General features: G+C 43.1%; 1 protein-coding gene across 4 annotated transcripts in view; it reads right to left on the bottom strand.

Moving 5' to 3' along the window:
- The window catches only part of LOC120031768 (myotubularin-related protein 5-like), a 68,014-nt gene that overhangs the window by 41,492 nt on the left and 7,673 nt on the right, over positions 1-18,849 (bottom strand). For all 4 annotated transcript variants that reach the window (XM_038977575.1, XM_038977574.1, XM_038977573.1 and 1 more), the window contains exon 2: positions 1,288-1,373. In XM_038977575.1, the coding sequence (XP_038833503.1) occupies positions 1,288-1,373 (86 nt within the window). The remainder of the gene's footprint in view (positions 1-1,287; positions 1,374-18,849) is intronic.

Consider the following 18,849-nt stretch of genomic DNA (forward strand, 5'->3'; position numbering starts at 1 on the left):
TGTTGACCTACACAAGTCTGGTTCACCCTTGGGAGCAATTTCCAAACGCCTGAAGGTATCACGTTCATCTGTACAAACAATAGCACGCAAGTATAAACACCATGGAACCACGCAGCCGTCATACCGCTCAAAGAAGAGATGCGTTCGGTCTCCTAGAGATGAACATACCTTGGTGCGAAAGGTGCAACTCAATCCCAAAACAACAGCAAAGGACCTTGTGAAGATGCTGGAGAAAACAGGTACAAAAGTATCTATATCCACAGTAAAACGAGTCCTATATTGACACAACCTGAAAGGCCGCTCAGCAAGGATGAAGCCACTGCTCCAAAACCGCCATAAAAAAGCCAGACTACGGTTTGCAACTGCACATGGGGACAAAGAGCATACTTTTTGGAGAAAGGTCCTCTGGTCTGATGAAACAAAAATAGAACTGTTTGGCTATAATGACCCTCGTTATGTTTGGAGGAAAAAGGGGGAGGCTTGCAAGCCGAAGGACAGCGTCCCAACCGTGAAGCACAGGGGTGGCAGCATCATGTTGTGGGGTGCTTTGCTGCAGGAGGGACAGGTGCACTTCACAAAATAGATGGCATCAGGAGGGAGGAAAATTATGTGGATATATTGAAGCAACATCAAGACGTCAGTCAGGAAGTTAAAGCTTGGTCGCAAATGGGTCTTGTAAATGGACAATGACTCAAAGCATACTTCCAAAGTTATGGCAAATTGGCTTAAGGACAACAAAGTCAAGGTATTGAAGTGGCCATCACAAAGCCCTGCCCTCAATCCCATAGAAAATGTGTGGGCAGAACTGAAAAAGTGTGTGCGAGCAAGGAGGCCTACAAACCTGACTCAATTACACCAGCTCTGTCAGGAGGAATGGGCCAAAATTCACCCAAATTATTGTGGGAAGCTTGTGGAAGGCTACCCGAAACGGTTGACCCAAGTTAAACAATTTAAAGGCAATGCTACCAAATACTAATTGAGTGTATGTACACTTTTGACCCACTGGGAATGTGATGAAAGAAATAAAATCTGAAATAAATAAAATCTGAAATAAATCATTCTCACTACTATTATTCTGACATTTCACATTCTTAAAATAAAGTGGTGATCTAACTGACCAAAGACAGGGAATTGTTACTAGGATTAAATGCCAGGAATTGTGGAAAAACTGAGTTTAAATGTATTCGGCTAAGGTGAATGTAAACTTCCGACTTCAACTGTATGTAGAATCGGGTAAATATGTAGGCAATTGTGCATTCGTTTGTGTGAGTTATGTTCGTTACATACCAGTTCGATGCCTTGTGGAAAGGGATTGTCCTCCCAGTCTTTCTCAGGAAAGCGCTGGAGAATGTGACCTTGGCCCTCACTGCCCCCTGGAGAAAGAGAGAGGGTGACAAAGATCAGGTCGGAACGCTTGATCAGAGAGCCGAGTTATCTGTCAGGGCCTAGTCCTCTACTGTAGGGCTGGGGATTGTCAGGGACCTCACCATACAATATTATTACAATTCTTAGGCGCCGATTCTATATGTATTGCAATTCGATACTGTGATTTTATGTTCCAAACATATTTCTCACTATATTGCTGCACAGAGATGAGAGAGCATGAGAAAATTAGCCTAACTGACCTAAGACAGGGAATTTTTACTAGGATGAAAATGTCAGGAATTGTGAAAAACTGAGTTTAAATGTATTTGGCTAAGGTGTATGTAAACTTCCAACCAACTGCATATGTGACCAATAAAATTAGATTTTGTACTGAGGAAAGCCATATTGCATGCTCAAGAATGTGCTGGTTCTCATACCGCTGCTGCCATTTCAATGGCATTTGAGAACATGTTGGAAACATGAACACTCCTAGTTCCATTCGAACAACTGACTCGAGAAATAAGCTCAACTGCGTCTGCAGCAGACGTGATACCCTCTGTCATGGCATTGAAGCGCCTGCTCAATAAAATTGCCGACACAGACCATGGGGTTAAAACTTACAAAAGTACTTGAGGCTGTGAACAAGCGATTCGGTGGCATTCTCTCTGAGCCTCTTTACTGTGTCGCCACCATGCTCGATGCTAGGTACAAGGACCTCTACTTCGATGCAGACAAGAAACAGGGTTAACGTGAAATGTTACATACACAGCTGGACAAGATGGAAACGGACACAGTGACAGCGGGCACCGAGGAAGAGAGGCCACGGACAGACAGAGCTGAAACTTCACTGCTTGACATGCATGATGAAATCCCGGTTGAGAATGAAACGACTCGGGCCTCCCGAGTGGGGCAGTGGTCTAAGGCACTGCATCGCAGCGCTAGCTGTGCCACTAGAGATTCTGAGTTGGAGTCCAGGTTCTGTTGCAGCCGGGAGACCCTATGGGGCGGCGCACAATTGGCCCAACGTCGTCCGGGTTAGGGGAGGGTTTGGCTGGCAGGCCGGGCGCAGTGAATGCTGACATGGTCGCCAGGTGTACAGTGTTTCCTCCGACACATTGGTGTGGCTGGATTCCGGGTTAAGTGGGCATTATGTCAAGAAGCAGTGCGTCTTGGTTAGGTTGTGTTTCGGAGGACGCGCGGCTCTTGACTTTCGCCTCTCACAAGTCCATACGGGCGTTGCAGCGATGAGACAAGACTAACTACCAATTGGATACCACGAAATTGGGGAGAAAAAAGGGGTAAAACATAAAAAAAAGATAAAAAGATAATGAAACGACTGAACAAATGAAAACAGCACAGCAAGTAAGTGAAAGAAATCAGTTTTGATTATATTTTACTGGTAATGGGAACACACTTAAATGCCAACAAAATAACTTTTGGTCAGTGTGATGTGGTGTGTGTAACCTTTATTTAACTAGGCAAGTCAGTTAAGAACAAATTCTATTTACAATGACGGCTAACCCCCTACGACACTGGGCCAATTGTGCACCGCCCAATGGGACTCCCAATCATGGCCAGATGTGTTACAGCCTGGATTCGAACCAGGGACTGTAGTGATGCCTCTTGCACGGAGATGCAGTGCCTTAAAAACACACACGCGCAGTGGTTTAACTATTTAACTGTACTAGAATGCTTAAAAGGCAGCTAAAATGTTAAATATCGGTATAATTATTTGGGGGCAAGGAAAATATTGTATATCGGCAAAAAATGTATAAATCGGTGCATCCCAAGTATTTACATTTTAGTCACTTAGCAGATGCTCTTACTCATATATTTTCGTATTTCTTTCAGTACTGGTACCCCCGTGGGAATCGAACCCACAACCCTGGCGTTGCAAGCGCCATGCTCTACCAACTGAGCCACACAGGACTGTACATATGCCTCCTATCTACACAAATTACTCATCATATAAAATACCTTTCCAAGACTAGCCACCTCTAATTACCTGGCTCCATCTGCACCTTTGTTTAAGAAACTCAATATCTTGTCTATTTATGACATTGATGTACGCCAATTACGCACTTTCATCACCAAAAACTCATACCTCCCAGACAATTTACCAACACCCTTCAATGGATTCTGCCAGGTTAATTCTGAAATCCATCTATATAGAAAGACACACTGCGATAACCTTCACCCTCCCAACAGCCAATTCTCTATGCGAGGTGTGGCAATCAGACAGAGGTACCATACACTCTGGAATTCTTATCTTCACATTTCAAAAACCTCATGAAGCAAAGACTGGGGATCAGCCTGATGAACCAAACTACTCAGTAATCTCCTCCATATAGCCCATCTCACTCACACACATTGTTTTGTGATTGCTGATCGGTTCATTTGTACATTTATGAGTAGTGGGTTTTGTTATCCGTTTTAACAAACCTTTCTTATTTTTGTACTTATGTATTGTATATAGTTTGTGGTGTGGTTTTTACAGTATATAAGGCCCTTCCAACCACACCTACACAGTTTATATATTGGTTTTTATCTGTATTGTTTTTTTATCACTTATTGTTTTGGGTGCAAATAAATTAAACCTAAAAGTCTGGGGATATGTAACTATCGATTTTTCCTGCCCATCACTATCTTACTGTCAGTCTGTCTTAATTTAACTTCTTGTCATTAGGGGGTGCTGTTGGCACTTTGTAATAATGACGTTCCCAAATTAAACTGCCTCGTACTCAATTCTTGCTCGTACAATATGCATATTATTATTACTATTGGATAGAAAACACTCTAGTTTCTAAAACCGTTTGAATTATATCTGTGAGTGAAACAGAACTGGACTTAGAGCAATTTTCCTATGTGTATGTGAGAATGCAGAATTTTGCTGGCTGTTCTGAGACCTGTGTATAAATCTGCCTGTCTTCTATTGGTTGAGATGCACTGCATACGCCTTCCCCTGGATGTTAGCGAACAGGGAGACTTGAAATGGAGTCTCTACGTAGATCTCAAAGGTTATAAATCACTTGGCAAAGACGTGTCTGGTCTTTTCCCTCTTCGCTCTGACGCACTGAGGACCTTGGCATATTGTACTAGAACCATCGGTTATAGATCTTAGAAATTTCCGGCTGTGTTTTTATTCGATATAGGCTTTAAAGACATCATAATCTTGTTATTTTAAACCGAATTATATCAGTTTATGTCAGTATATTGCGATTTTCGGGTATTTCATTTCCTGGCGTTCTAGGGGGTTGGGTATCTCTCTCTCGCATGCGAATGTTTACTGCTAATTGCAGCGTTGAAGAGGAAGTTATACAACCTAGCAACGATTATTTTGGACAAAGGACACCTTTCCCAAGATTCTGATGAGAGTTCATCAAAAAGTAAGAACTATTTATGCTGATAATTCGTTGTTCTGTTGAAAAATGTCAAATGCATAAGCCGCCATTAATTGCAGTGCAGCCTCGCTTTATCGCACGCTGTATTTTGAAGTAACGTTAATTTTAAAAATGTAACCCAGCGATTGCATTAAGAACTAATTTGTCTTTCAATTGCTGTCCAACCTGTATTTTTTAGTCAAGTTTTGGAATAGTTACTGATTAGAATAGGTGCCTCTTCAAAGATTTCTCCTGACATTTTCTGGGCAGCTTTGCTACTTTTCTCATTGTATAACCACAATTTGTGGCGCTAAATATACACATTTTCGAACAAACTCTATATGCATTGTGTAATATGATGTTATAGGACTGTCATCTGAAGAATTCTGAGAAGGTTAGTGAAAAAATTAATATATTTTGGTGGTTTATACGTTATCGCTATTTTTGCCTTGAATCAATGCTGTTGTGATGTTTGCTATTGTGGTAAGCTAATATAACGCTATATTGTGTTTTCGCTGTAAAACACTTAGAAAATCTGAAATATTGTCTGGATTCACAAGATCTGTGTCTTTCAATTGCTGTACGCTGTGTATTTTTAAGAAATGTTTTATGATGAGTAATTAGGTAATACACGATGGTCTCTGTAGTTATTCTAGTCGCTTTGGTGAGAGTTGTGATGGTGGCTGCAATATGCACATTTTTCTAACAAAACATATGCTATACAATAAATATGTTATCAGACTGTCATCTGATGAAGTTGTTTCTTGGTTAGTGGCTATTTATATCTTTATTTGGTCGAATTTGTGATAGCTACTGATGGAGTAAAAAACTGGTGGAGTAAAAAAAGTGGTGTCTTTTGCTAACGTGGTTAGCTAATAGAGTTACATATTGTGTCTTCCCTGTAAAACATTTTAAAAATCAGAAATGATGGCTGGATTCACAAGATGTGTATCTTTCATTTGGTGTCTTGGACTTGTGATTTCATGAACATTTTATTATATGATATCCCTGTGGCTTTAGGCTAGGCTATGCTAGTCAGCTTTTTTGATGGGGGGGATCCCGGATCCGGGTTTGGGAGGTGTTAGAGGTTAAAGAAAAAGATGAGCTCAATGCCACAAACTGTTACATCATGACACAGTTATTGTTGACACAGTGGTTTAGGTACCTCTAGTCTAAGGGCTCAGACACACCAATAGTGTTTGCTGGACAAGAGTACTTCACCTCTGAATGTAATTTGCAAATTGAGTGTGCACAGATTTTACATGTACTGTAGAGTCGCATGAAAAATGTTGGCAGACAGACATCTAAAGCATGTGGTCCCTATAACAAAAGCTCGATCAGCAGACGAATGCTAGATCCACATTCGTGTAATGTGTGTGAGCCTTAAACCTGGCCTTGAGGGATCATGACCCAGAAGGGACTGGCCTTGTTCCAGGCTGCCTCACTAATAAGCAAACACTTTCTTGGCACAACGCTCTTGCGATTCTTCCCAAACACAGTATGATTTCTCTTCAGAATTCAGCTAAGACATTAGTGCTGCTCATCTTAGCAGAATGACAAAAGCCTTCTTATGTAACCTCTACAAATCACTGTTAACCATCGTTTGAGCTTCTCTGTCCAGACAGTCGTCTTCACACAGAATTCACTTTGTTGCGTCACAGCATGGGACTAGTCACTGAAAGAGACATTATTCCCAAAGTAAAGGAAGAGAGAGTTTGTGGTTGAATGCTGTGACAGTCTGAGAAAATAATAAAAGCCTCAGGCTCTTTATCACGGGGAACAAAACCAGGAGCCCGGTAAGCCCAGTCACAATACAACCAACTAGGGCAGGCAGACAACTCCCAAAACCAAACACACAGATGGGAAGGAAATAGCCTACTCATCCTCTCTTCTGCACTCTCTCCTTCCCCCAAGTGTTCTCTTACTCCATCTCACCTGTGCTACCATCCCCGTCTCGCTCTCGCTCTCGTGATAAGATGGGAGTCATGAGACAGTGGGTTGCGTTCAGTAGACCAGCTGTCCTTCATTCCTGACCACTTTAAAAAAAAAACATTCTGGTGTCAAAACCCCATGATGACCAGTCAAACACAGAGCTGCAGGAATGCAGGCAGTCAGCCTTTCATATTACATGTACTCTGTCATTCGTTTAAAACACCACTCAAGTTCTGTCTAAACAGAGGCCAGGGAAGGAATTTAAATGTTCAACTTTCTTATCGCACTGCTGTTTATTAATTTAGACCTACTTCGTGCTACATTAAGTGATGTGCAGGCAGCATAGAAGGGAGGGGATGGCTAGTAGTAGATTATCAATAGTACCTAAATGATCCATACTGCAATACCACTTACAATGCATGTCCAATACATTCCTTTATTTTATGTAGTTTGCTAGCGTGGATATTGGAACGTATTGTTTCAGTGGCAGCCAGGCGGTGGTGAAGAGTGTGTTTTCTACACGTACTCAGAGGACCTCCTCAGTGGTGGACTGTAAACTGACTGAGTTCATAAAAACTTCCTTAAGGTTTGGCTCTGTGAGCTTCAGCACGTAGCACAGGTAGGTAGGTGTGTGTGTGTGTGTGTGTGTGTGTCTTTATTTCACAGAACATAGTCCTCATGCATTTTGTGTGTGTGAGTAAGTGCACGTAGTATATGTTGAATGGGTTAATATGTGCAATAAGAGCTTGCGTGACCAACAAATCTGTCGAAGGGAGAATATTTGACAGTACCTGTCTGTTACTACATGCACGTGGCCTGGCCAGTGTTTACACATCTGTGTTTGCAATGCAATTAGTCTAGGGCTGGGCAATACGGCCTAAAAATCATATATTTTTCAAACATATGGGCGATTCAAAATATACACTGAGTGTACAAAACATTAAGAACACCTTTCCTCCCCTTCATCTACACTGATCGAAGTGGATTTAACAAGTGACATCAATAAGGGATCATAGCTTTCACCTGGATTCACCTGGTCAGTCGATGTCATGGAAAGAGCAGGTGTTCATAAGGATTCGTAAACTCTGTGTATAGAGGCCTCCCGCGGTCTATGACACTGCATCACGACAGACCCGGGTTTGATCCCAGGCTGTGTCAGAGCCAGCCGTGACCTGGAGACCCATGAGGCGGCTCACAATTGGCTCTGCGTCGTCCGGGTTAGGGGAAGGTTTGGCCGGCCGGGATTGCCTTGTCCCATCGCACTGTAGCAACTCCTTGTGGCGGGCCGGGTGCCTGCAAGCTGACACTGGTCGCCAGCTGGCCTTCCGCAACAACAAACTCGCAAATAATGTAATAATTTTATTTAAATTGTTTAAAAGATTTTTTTGCAATAATCACTGATCTGGCATTCAAGTCTATGAAAATGCTCTTGTTACTAATTTAACCAAAACCATGCATAATGCACATTCACTAATAATAACCAACTTTTTGTAGTAGGCATTATAGAAAATTAGGTCTCAAACAATCTCTCAACACAAGCCCACGTGTCAGTGAGTAGCCAGCTTATCTTTATATTTAAAGTCTTGCCAACTTGGATCTATTTGCTAGCTAACAAGGTTAAACAGTTGATTTGTTATGAACACACCCGTCCGTCCGTCTCCAACTGTTTGAACAGCATACTAGCCTGTCCACTTTGTTCAGATGTTGAAATAAAGTGGCCTACCTTATTCCTCAGAATGAGAACGAGTTGCCAATTCCTTATATAATAGTTTTTTATCCTCATGCATATTTATAAAACAGACTAGGCAGATGGTATAACAGTCTGTAGCTAAAATGCTGCTAGCGGTACCCGCGTGAGACAGAAACTGAGCATTCATTTTCCAGAATCAGAATCAATTAACACTCCCGTTTTAGTAGGGTCTGCTTTTCAAGCAATTAGAGGGGTTGTCGTCTATTATAGTAAAATAGTGTCTCAATGTGTTTGTGTCCATATGACTGACTCTGTTTGACAAAACCTCAAATGCAAACAGCCAGTGGAGGATCACAAATGCAAATAGCCTTGTTGTCAGAGGATCTTTCATCTTTGTTGTTGTGAGTGGCATGGGGAGGGGCTTGGTGTGTGGGGGAGGGGCTTGGTGTGTAAATGGGAAGGTGCACAGTCACAGCAGAAGGAGTGAAGGAGACAAGACCAAAAAGACAACGTGAACAAGCAGACATTAGCGTTCATAAAAATGAGAGTAAAAATACTCGATCTTGCGATAGACATTTGCAATATCGCGCTTAAAACAAACTCTAATGAATTTGATACATTTCCCAGCGCTACATGAGTCAATCGTAACGTGGTACGTAGGCAGTGGCACATCACCTATGTGAATTTTGATGGTGCTGCTTTTTGACTGCAACACCAGTGTTACACTAATGCAGACATCCTGATGTTATACTAGGGAAATTGTGTTTACATAGCTAGGGCTTCCTGGCCCAAAGTCAGAGCAGGTCCACTGAGGCCATGGCCCAGTGAGTCACAGGAGCCGGGTTGTTTTTGGCCCAGTGAGTCCCAGGAGCAGGGCTGTTTTTGGTAAAACACCACGGTAATCTGGAGGTGGAAACACAAAAATCTGAGGATTTTTAGTAAAACGCCAGGGTAAATCTTCAGTGGAACTGGAGTCACTGGGTCCAGTAGTAACATTTACCCTCCATACAAACCCCCTTCACTGTTATAAATAAATTAAATGATAACACCACAACAAACTTACAGTAACCTAAAATGACCTTTAATAATAATGTTTCACAAAAGACTACAGTTACCATAACAGATACAGTCAGGTACACACCCTGTGATTCCTCTGCCACTAGGTTGAGCTATGTTATCAGCCTTGAGCAGTGATTGGTGTGGATATAGTAAAATTTTAAATCAAAATTGTATTTGTCACATGCTTCGTAAACAACAGGTGTAGACTAACAGTGAAATGGTTCCTTAGGGGCCCTTCCCAACAATGCAGAGAAACAAGAGAAATAGTAGAAAAATAGTAACAGAAGGAATAAAGCCACAATCTGCAATATTAAAGCTGATCTACCCCCCATTAAAAAAATTAAAATAATTAAACACTGAATAAATACACAATGAGTAATGTTAACTTTGCTATATAGTGGAGATAAGAGTGCTGGTTTATGGCACTGAGTACAAAGCCAGGCTGCAGGACATCCTGCATCTGGTAAAGGTGATATTACCAAGCAGAGCTGAGGGAAGGAGTCTGCCTTAATTAACGTTTGCCGGCTGAGAGTACTTAGCACCTCTGAACAAAGTTGTGGCTGTAATTTGCAAAACGGACAAAAATGGCAGCAGTCAGATGCCCAGATGGGTGGTCCCTAAAACACAGTGTAGTCAGCAAGCGAACAAATGGCAGCAGACAGATGCCCAGATGGGTGGTCCCTAAAACACAGTGTAGTCAGCAAGCGAACAAATGGCAGCAGACAGATGCCCAGATGGGTGGTCCCTAAAACACAGTGTAGTCAGCAAGCGAACAAATGGCAGCAGACAGATGCCCAGATGGGTGGTCCCTAAAACACAGTGTAGTCAGCAAGCGAACAAATGGCAGCAGTCAGATGCCCAGATGGGTGGTCCCTAAAACACAGTGTAGTCAGCAAGCGAACAAATGGCAGCAGTCAGATGCCCAGATGGGTGGTCCCTAAAACACAGTGTAGTCAGCAAGCGAACAAATGGCAGCAGTCAGATGCCCAGATGGGTGGTCCCTAAAACACAGTGTAGTCAGCAAGCGAACAAATGGCAGCAGTCAGATGCCCAGATGGGTGGTCCCTAAAACACAGTGTAGTCAGCAAGCGAACAAATGGCAGCAGACAGATGCCCAGATGGGTGGTCCCTAAAACACAGTGTAGTCAGCAAGCGAACAAATGGCAGCAGTCAGATGCCCAGATGGGTGGTCCCTAAAACACAGTGTAGTCAGCAAGCGAACAAATGGCAGCAGACAGATGCCCAGATGGGTGGTCCCTAAAACACAGTGTAGTCAGCAAGCGAACAAATGGCAGCAGACAGATGCCCAGATGGGTGGTCCCTAAAACACAGTGTAGTCAGCAAGCGAACAAATGGCAGACAAACAGCACACCATAATTCGGTGCAATGTGGTTTTTTTAAGCGCTTTTCAGGCTGCTAGCAGAATGTCGCTTAGTACCTAACATACTGTATAGCTAAGAGAAATATCATCAGCTAGCTAACTTCATTTTAGCTTGTTATCTTGATGTATTTACAGTATGCACATTTGTGGCCTGCTGGAGGTCATTTTGCAGGGCTCTGGCAGTGCACCTCCTTGCACAAAGGCGGAGGTAGCGGTCCTGCTGCTGGGTTGTTGCCCTCCTACGGCCTCCTCCACGTCTCCTGATGTACTGGCCTGTCTCCTGGTAGCGCCTCCATGCTCTGGACACTACGCTGACAGACACAGCAAACCTTTTTGCCACAGCTCGCATTGATGTGCCATCCTGGATGAACTGCACTACCTGAGCCACTTGTGTGGGTTGTAGACTCCGTCTCATGCTACCACTAGAGTGAGAGCACCGCCAGCATTCAAAAGTGACCAAAACATCAGCCAGGAAGCATAGGAACTGAGAAGTGGTCTGTGGTCACCACCTGCAGAATCACTCCTTTTTTGGGGGTGTCTTGCTAATTGCCTATAATTTCCACCTTTTGTCTATTCCATTTGCACAACAGCATGTGAAATTTATTGTCAATCAGTGTTGCTTCCTAAGTGGACAGTTTGATTTCACAGAAGTGTGATTGACTTGGAGTTACATTGTGTTGTTTAAGTGTTCCCTTTATTTTTTGAGCAGTGTATATATATATATTTTTTTTTTTATTATTATTATTATTTATTTTTTTTTTTAAATCGACCGATTAATCGGTATCGGCTTTTTTTGGCCCGCCAATAAATCGGCATCGGTATCGGCGTTGAAAAATCATAATCGGTCGACCTCTAGTACATAACCAGGAAACAGAATAGGCAGGCAACTGTCTGCAAGTCTAAAACATTCAAATGGACCTGGTCCCTAGAAAGGTCTGTGCTACAGAGGTGTACCAGGCTTGGCCAGCACAGGGTGGCACCGGGTACTAGAGCAACTCATGACCCACTGGTCAGCTCTGGCTGGCACACCCCGTGGCCATGGGGAATGCACCCAGCAACCGTATGACCAGCTGGCATCAGGACGGGCAAGACAGAGTGGGCACTGGGTTGGCATCCAGTCAGTATACAGGTCAAACAGACTCAATGACATGGTCAGATAAATGATTAAACATTACTGTTTGCCTTAGTGACAATCAGCAGTTGAAACAAAATGTTTTGGTAAAAAGTTGCGGCATGGGGCTGAAGGAATGTAACCGCTCTCAAATTCATAGGCAGAGAAATGGATGCAAGGACTGACCATCCCTGATATCAAAATTATAGTTACAAACATGTTGATGCTATAAAGTGTTTTACTTTGTTTACAAACATTGGTGTAAAACAAGCTTATATTTGGGGTTCTGATGGGGTACGACAGTTTAACTTAGCTTATGAGGCTTTTATAAATTATATTCTTCAAGAATCAAATGGGACATAATATATTATTAATTTATTAATCAAAAAATGGATGCAGCAACTGCAGATTACCCCTTTAAAGTGGCTGTTGTTATTGGTTTTGGCATTTACCTATGATTTTGCAACTGTTAAGCACATTCTCAAAACCTACATTTTGTGAGCGATGGCACAAGCAGGAGCCCTTGCATAATCCTTAGTTAATTCTCCCTGTAGGTGAAAGTTGAGCCATTTAGAGTATGTTTGATGGGAAAAGAACAGGCAATAGGCCTAAGGGCAGGTACCCACGTGCCATTTCCTCTTTGGTTTATAGAAGCAGGTACCCACGTGCCATCTCCTCATTGGTTATACCCACGTGGGTGATAGAAAGACGAAAACTGTTTTGCCGGTAATTCATTGAAAGTTTAGATACGATCACCATATAATTTAAACGATGAAAAAGCCTGGAAGGAGGAGAGATGACTAGAAAGGATTCGGTTGGCCGTTTTATATGTGGATTAATTGTAGGAGTAGAGATCCTTGTCCATTTCAGGTAAAATAACAACTCAATGTTTAAATCCCAGGACAAATTAGCTAGCAACAGCAAGCTAGCTAAATAGGACAAATTAACGTTAGCTAGCAAAAGCAAGCTAACTAGCTGCATTGCCATACATGTTTAATGCTTTTCGACCTGTCCCCAAATGAATGTCATTGGTTCAGAGTTTGTTTTGATATTTTAACCTGCGTGTCGTGATCGCGTTTGGTGTGGGGGGGAGCAAAATACATTTATGCACGATAGCGCACGATAGCGCACGATTACGCACGCGCGCAGCCGGTTTGGGCAAGCTGTGAGTGTGACACGGTGGAGGTGAAGTGAAACTATGAGCAGGTGATGCTTATTTTGGTCAATTGTCACAAGGTGAGAAAGTTAGCGGATGTTAGGTGTTGACCGGGTGGTTCTGCTCTTCCAGAGAAGAGGAAATGTCTCAGACAGTATTGTAGTGCTTCCCCTAGCATCAGGTAGAAGTAGCCACTAGACAACTGACGTGTTGGTAGCAGACCTGACCATAGTTCTAAGTTCTTTAGACCTCACCCTTATAGAGACCATAGTAAGCAGAGTTCCCTATCCTGGTCCGAACTCCAGGGGACCCACAGGGACTGTGCAGGATTTTGTTCCAGCATTGTACTGACACACCTGATTCCACTAATCATAAAAGCCCAGTTGATTCATTGAATCAGGTCAGTTACAGGCGGGAACTCTCAAAACTGGGCTCTTGGGCCTAAATTAGATAAGGTGAGAGACCCTGATTGTCTTGGCTCAGGCACAACTATGTGAGCTTATCATCAGTGAAACCTCAGCAGAGTGAGTCTGGGCCAACATGGACAGTCAGGTAAACTAGACTATAGTTGTCTCCTGGGTGATGAAGTAACAGAGTCTGATGTAAGAGCAGGGTTTCCTTGCAGAGCATTCAGACTGGAGCGTGACTGGAATGTGAACTGAGCCGGGCAGCGTGAGGGAATGTCAGACACACTACTATCAGCAGGACCTGCTGTTGGGTAAAACTACTGGAGGAAGAGAGGAAGGGAGTAGAAAAGGTGGAGAAAGGTGAGAGGTAAGAAACCGGTGACGCAGGGTCAGAGTTGAAGTGGGGGAGGCGTCCTATGCTGAGATGGGGGCCTTAGATCAGGGTTTTCCCAAACTCGGTCCTGCGTCCCCCCCCCCCCCCCCGGGTGCAGGTTTTGGTTTTAGCCCTAGCACCACACTGCTGATTCAAATAATCAAAGCTTGATGATGAGTTGGGGGGGGGGTGGTGCTAGGACTGAGTTTGGGAAACCCTGCCTTAAATGATCATAGAGCCAGTGACTGAAACACCGAGTGATCTTTTTATTTAACTAGGCAATTCAGTTAAGAACAAATTCTTATTTACAATGACGGCCTACACCGGCCAAATGTGCGCCGCCCTATGGGACTCCCAATCACCAATCACGGCCGGTTGTGATACAGCCTGGATTCAAACCAGGGTGTCTGTAGTGACGCCTCTAGCACTGAGATGCAGTGCCTTAGACTGCTGCGCCACTCGGGAGCCCATCTTGGAGGATAGGCAGTTGGAATAGTGACTGGCTGTAGATTGAAAATGATCATATGGTCTTGGATAGACAGTCAAGCGTATTACTGCACCATAGGAGCTAGGAACATAACCATTTCGCTACACCCACAATAACATCTACAAAATGTGTGTGACCAATTAGATTTGAAGGTAGGCTGATAATAGCCCTGTGTGTGTGTTGTGTTCTTGGTATCAGAACAGACCACAACCACAGCTTCTCGCTTTCGTCTCCAAACCACCATGACGTGACAGCTGGTTACCATGGTTACTGCAACTCACAGGATAAATTAGCACATGGTGTGTGTGTCTGCATGGTGACTAGGGGAGCTGCTCTGGGGCCTGCCATCACATTACACCACTTATCCTTAGCACATAGGTCATTATCTTGATCTAATCTTCATAGTTTCAACATGATCAAGTATGTTTCTACCTGATAAAAAAAAAAAGACGGCAGGAAACCAACAAGGTTAGCGTGCCATGGTTACTGCACTGTGCAGCTCTGCATTTTTCAGGCTCCTGAAGCCAAACCACACATGGCCGGAATAGTGGATCCATTACAGGCCCGATGCACAACGCACTCTTTCTCCCTCGCACACAGTATACAGGCCATAAACCTACTCAACACACATAACACAAAATTATATCATTTTCAAGTCCATCACCACACCCACTCTGACACAGTCCTCTCTCTATGCGTGCGAGCCAGCCAGCAAGCCAGCCAGCGGTGTAATATGAATGAGGGTGCGGGTGAGTCACTCTCTCTGATTAAAAGCAGCAGTGCAGGCCCAGACCCAGGCCTCTACTTGGCTCAGACACTGGGTGGGATGTACAATGTGACTGGTCACTGGAGAGTATGGCAATAAATAAATAAATCAATAGGATCTAAATATCTCAAACTTTTGTCATTTTCTGAATTTGGAAATAGAAGAGACCAGGAAATAAATAAAATCACTATGCAAAGAAAGATAAACCCAATCCATTTTAAAGTGATCTCCAGTAGCAACCAACACTGGCTTGCAGACAGACCAGAAGGGGGAAACTGCCATCGCCATGGTGACCGCGAGGGTAATTTTCTTTGTGCAAAAAAAACTCAACTCACATCCTTCCCGCTAAACGTACACCCCCCCCAAAAAACAAAACTGCAGGCTTTCAAGGAGAGGAAATACTCAATTCTGAGAGAGAGGCTGTGGCACCCTATGTAGGCTACCCGAAATGCACGTCCTGGTCAAAAAGCAGTGCACTACATAGAGAATATGGTACCATTCAGACAAGAGAGAGATGTGACCAACAAGTCTTCGCTTTAACTTCGCTTTAATTGTTTTACAGCAAAACAGTCAAGGTCACTATTCGCCTCCAAATATGGTCGACTGATAAACATAACTCACTTCCTTTGCAGTCGTCTGCGCTTGTCTCAGAGGTCTATCTTCTGTTTCCTTCTCCTCCTACTCTACTACTTTCTGGCCATGACCACACACACGGGTGAACTTTCCAGTGAATCTTAGCACTGTGAAATCAGTTTGATATTAGAAAAGAAGTCTGACATCTAAGTGTCTGTTCTGTATCAGACTTCTCCATTTGAGCCCGTCTTTTCTACATTACCGGTATGCATATACAGCATCTACCCGCCCTGTCTCAAAGCCCTTAGAACCCTGGTCTAGAAAGAGTGTTTTGGCTTTCACTTATCTTGGACGGGGTCAGGTTAAGGGGTCAAGGAGAACTGATCTTGCAACAGTTCATAAGCGTCACATTCCTTGTGGAGCATGGCACACACACACACACATTGCACTACTCACACTCTTGGCCAGGTTGCACACAGTCTGTTAGGTGACAAACTACTAAACTAGAGTTGCCAACATATCACATTCACATCACAGCTGTATGCAGACAGACTAGCGGGAAAGGATCCAAATATCTCCAGCTTTAATCAGTGACACTCTTCAGCATGTTAGCATAATGGTATGCTAATAGAAAGCCTACAGTTGAGGCCTGTAGTGGTCAATGACTTCTAGAGCAGGGATCATCAACTAGGCTAGGGCGGTATACCGTATATAGACACCCTATACCGAGGGATTTTGAAAAAGTGACGAGTGGGTTGTTCAATATCTCTTTGAAGTTTAAAACATTTTAATATTTGTTGGTGCGGCCTTGTTTAACAGAGAACAGAGTGACTATGAGGAGAGCTGTTACACAGGGCATTGACCACGGAGATTGACCACAACAGACAGAAGGCCTATGGCTTACTGACCATGCAGTAGTCTCCCAATGATCTCCTCTGATTGGGACAGGGGCGGGTGGCTCAGGAAATTAAAACAATAGATTTACAGCAATCAAACTTATCAAAACCCTCTCCCTACACTTCACTTAGAGCAAGTAAACTGAGGGATAGTAGATTCACTCACTAGGGCAGGGAATTGCCAGGGACCTCACGATACTATCACTAAATAGGTGCCGATACGATATGGATTGCCATTCTCACGATTCTATTGTATTAAGATCTACGATGTGAAGTCGTTTGTGGTGACCAAGGGCACAATATGGCGTCCATAACAATATTGCGATATGTAACTATCGTTTTTTCCCTCCATCACTATCGCTTCCCCTATGCCCCTCTTCCCCTTAACCAGCTCCCCAGGTACTAGTGTCTACCTCCCATGGCCATCCTAGTAGCTGTCCCATCTAAAAGTATCGTCCTAACCCCACACCATCCAGAAGGAAGGAGTATATCTCCAAGGTGTCAAAACGTCACACTGTTACATTTGCTCTTCCGCTGGCCGACACAGGAAAGAGGCAGTGGATGATATAGCCACAGAATTTCTAAACCCAGAGGCGCAACAACGCGAGACTTCCGGGAACGCTTGCGAAGCAGACCATGCCGGAATTTGGGAAGTCAATGAGAGAAGTGAAAAAGTATTTGTTAGTAGTCAATTGTCTCAAAATCTAAAAGGCACAATCTAGATGAAAATATTTGGCATGGGTCCCAAGATCCTCTAAAGGTTCTACAGCTGCACCATCGAGAGAATCCTGACTGGTTGCATCACCGCCTGGTATGGCAACTGCTCTGCATCTGACCGTAAGCCACTACAGAGGGTAGTGCAAATGGCCCAGTACATCACTGGGGTCAAGCTTCCTGCCATCCAGGACCTATATAATAGGCGGCGTCAGAGGAAAGCCTATAAAATTGTCAGAGACTCCAGTCACCCAAGTCATAGACTGTTTTCTCTGCTACTGCATGACAAGCGGTACCAGAGCTCCAAGTCTAGGACCAAAAGGCTCCTCAACAGCTTCTACACCCAAGCCATTAAACTGCTGAACAATTAGTAAAATCGCCACCGGACAATTGACATTGACACACCCTCCCTTTTGTACACTGCTGCTACTCGCTGTTTGTTATCTATTCATAGTCACTTCATCCCCAACTACATGTACAAATTACCTCAACTAACCTGTACCCCCGCACACTGACTCGGTACCCCCCTGTATATAGCATTGTTATTGTTGTTCTTATTGTGTTACTTTATATTATTACTTTTTATTTTTGTCTACTTGGTAAATATTTTCTTAACTCTTCTTGAACTGCACTGTGGGTTAAGGGCTTGTAAGTAACCATTTCACGGTAGTCTACACTTGTTGTATTCGGCGCATGTGACAAATAAAGTTTGATTTGATTAGATTCAAGCCACTGTCTTAAAATGTCACTTCAGTCTCATTTTCACCTCATTTAAACACCAGATTTACTTAAAAAGGCACATGTCAATAGGTGGTCCAGGTTAGTTATGACATAGCACAAGTGGGGGGGTGGGCCTTTCCTCTTTTCTTCCTATACTGTTCCAGAAACTAGGCAGGAGGCTGATGACATCACGACTGCCATCAGACCAACTCCTTGAATGCCCTACTCCATGAACTTTTGCTCAAAACATTATATTACCCTTTACTGTGTGTACATTACTATATTTAGAATTGGGGTATCGCTTTTCAACAGTAAAAGCGTTGTTTTTTTAAATCGCTGTAGGATGCCTATCAAAATCACACTTTAATAGAGAAACCACAGAATGTGATGCAAGTCCAACAGGAGACCACTTGAGGTCTGTGAAAAACCTGAGAAATGTAGACTTTTAGGTGTAATTACTAGAGGTCGACCGATTATGATTTTTCAACGACGATACCAATTATTGGAGGACCAAAAAAAGCCTATACCGATTAATCGGCCGATTTATTTTATTTTATTTGTAATAATGACAATTACAACAATACTGAATGAACACTTATTTTAACTTAATATAATACATCAATAAAATCAATTTAGCCCCAAATAAATAATGAAACATGTTCAATTTGGTTTAAATAATGCAAAAACAAAGTGTTGGAGAAGAAAGTAAAAGTGCAATATGTGCCATGTAAGTAAGGTAACGTTTAAGTTCCTTGCTCAGAACATGAGAACATATGAAAGCTGGTGGTTCCTTTTAACATGAGTCTTCAATATTCCCAGGTAAGAAGTTTTAGGTTGTA

The sequence above is a fragment of the Salvelinus namaycush genome, chromosome 38 (genome assembly GCF_016432855.1).
Source record: "Salvelinus namaycush isolate Seneca chromosome 38, SaNama_1.0, whole genome shotgun sequence".
In the NCBI taxonomy this organism is placed as follows: Eukaryota; Metazoa; Chordata; class Actinopteri; order Salmoniformes; family Salmonidae; genus Salvelinus; species Salvelinus namaycush.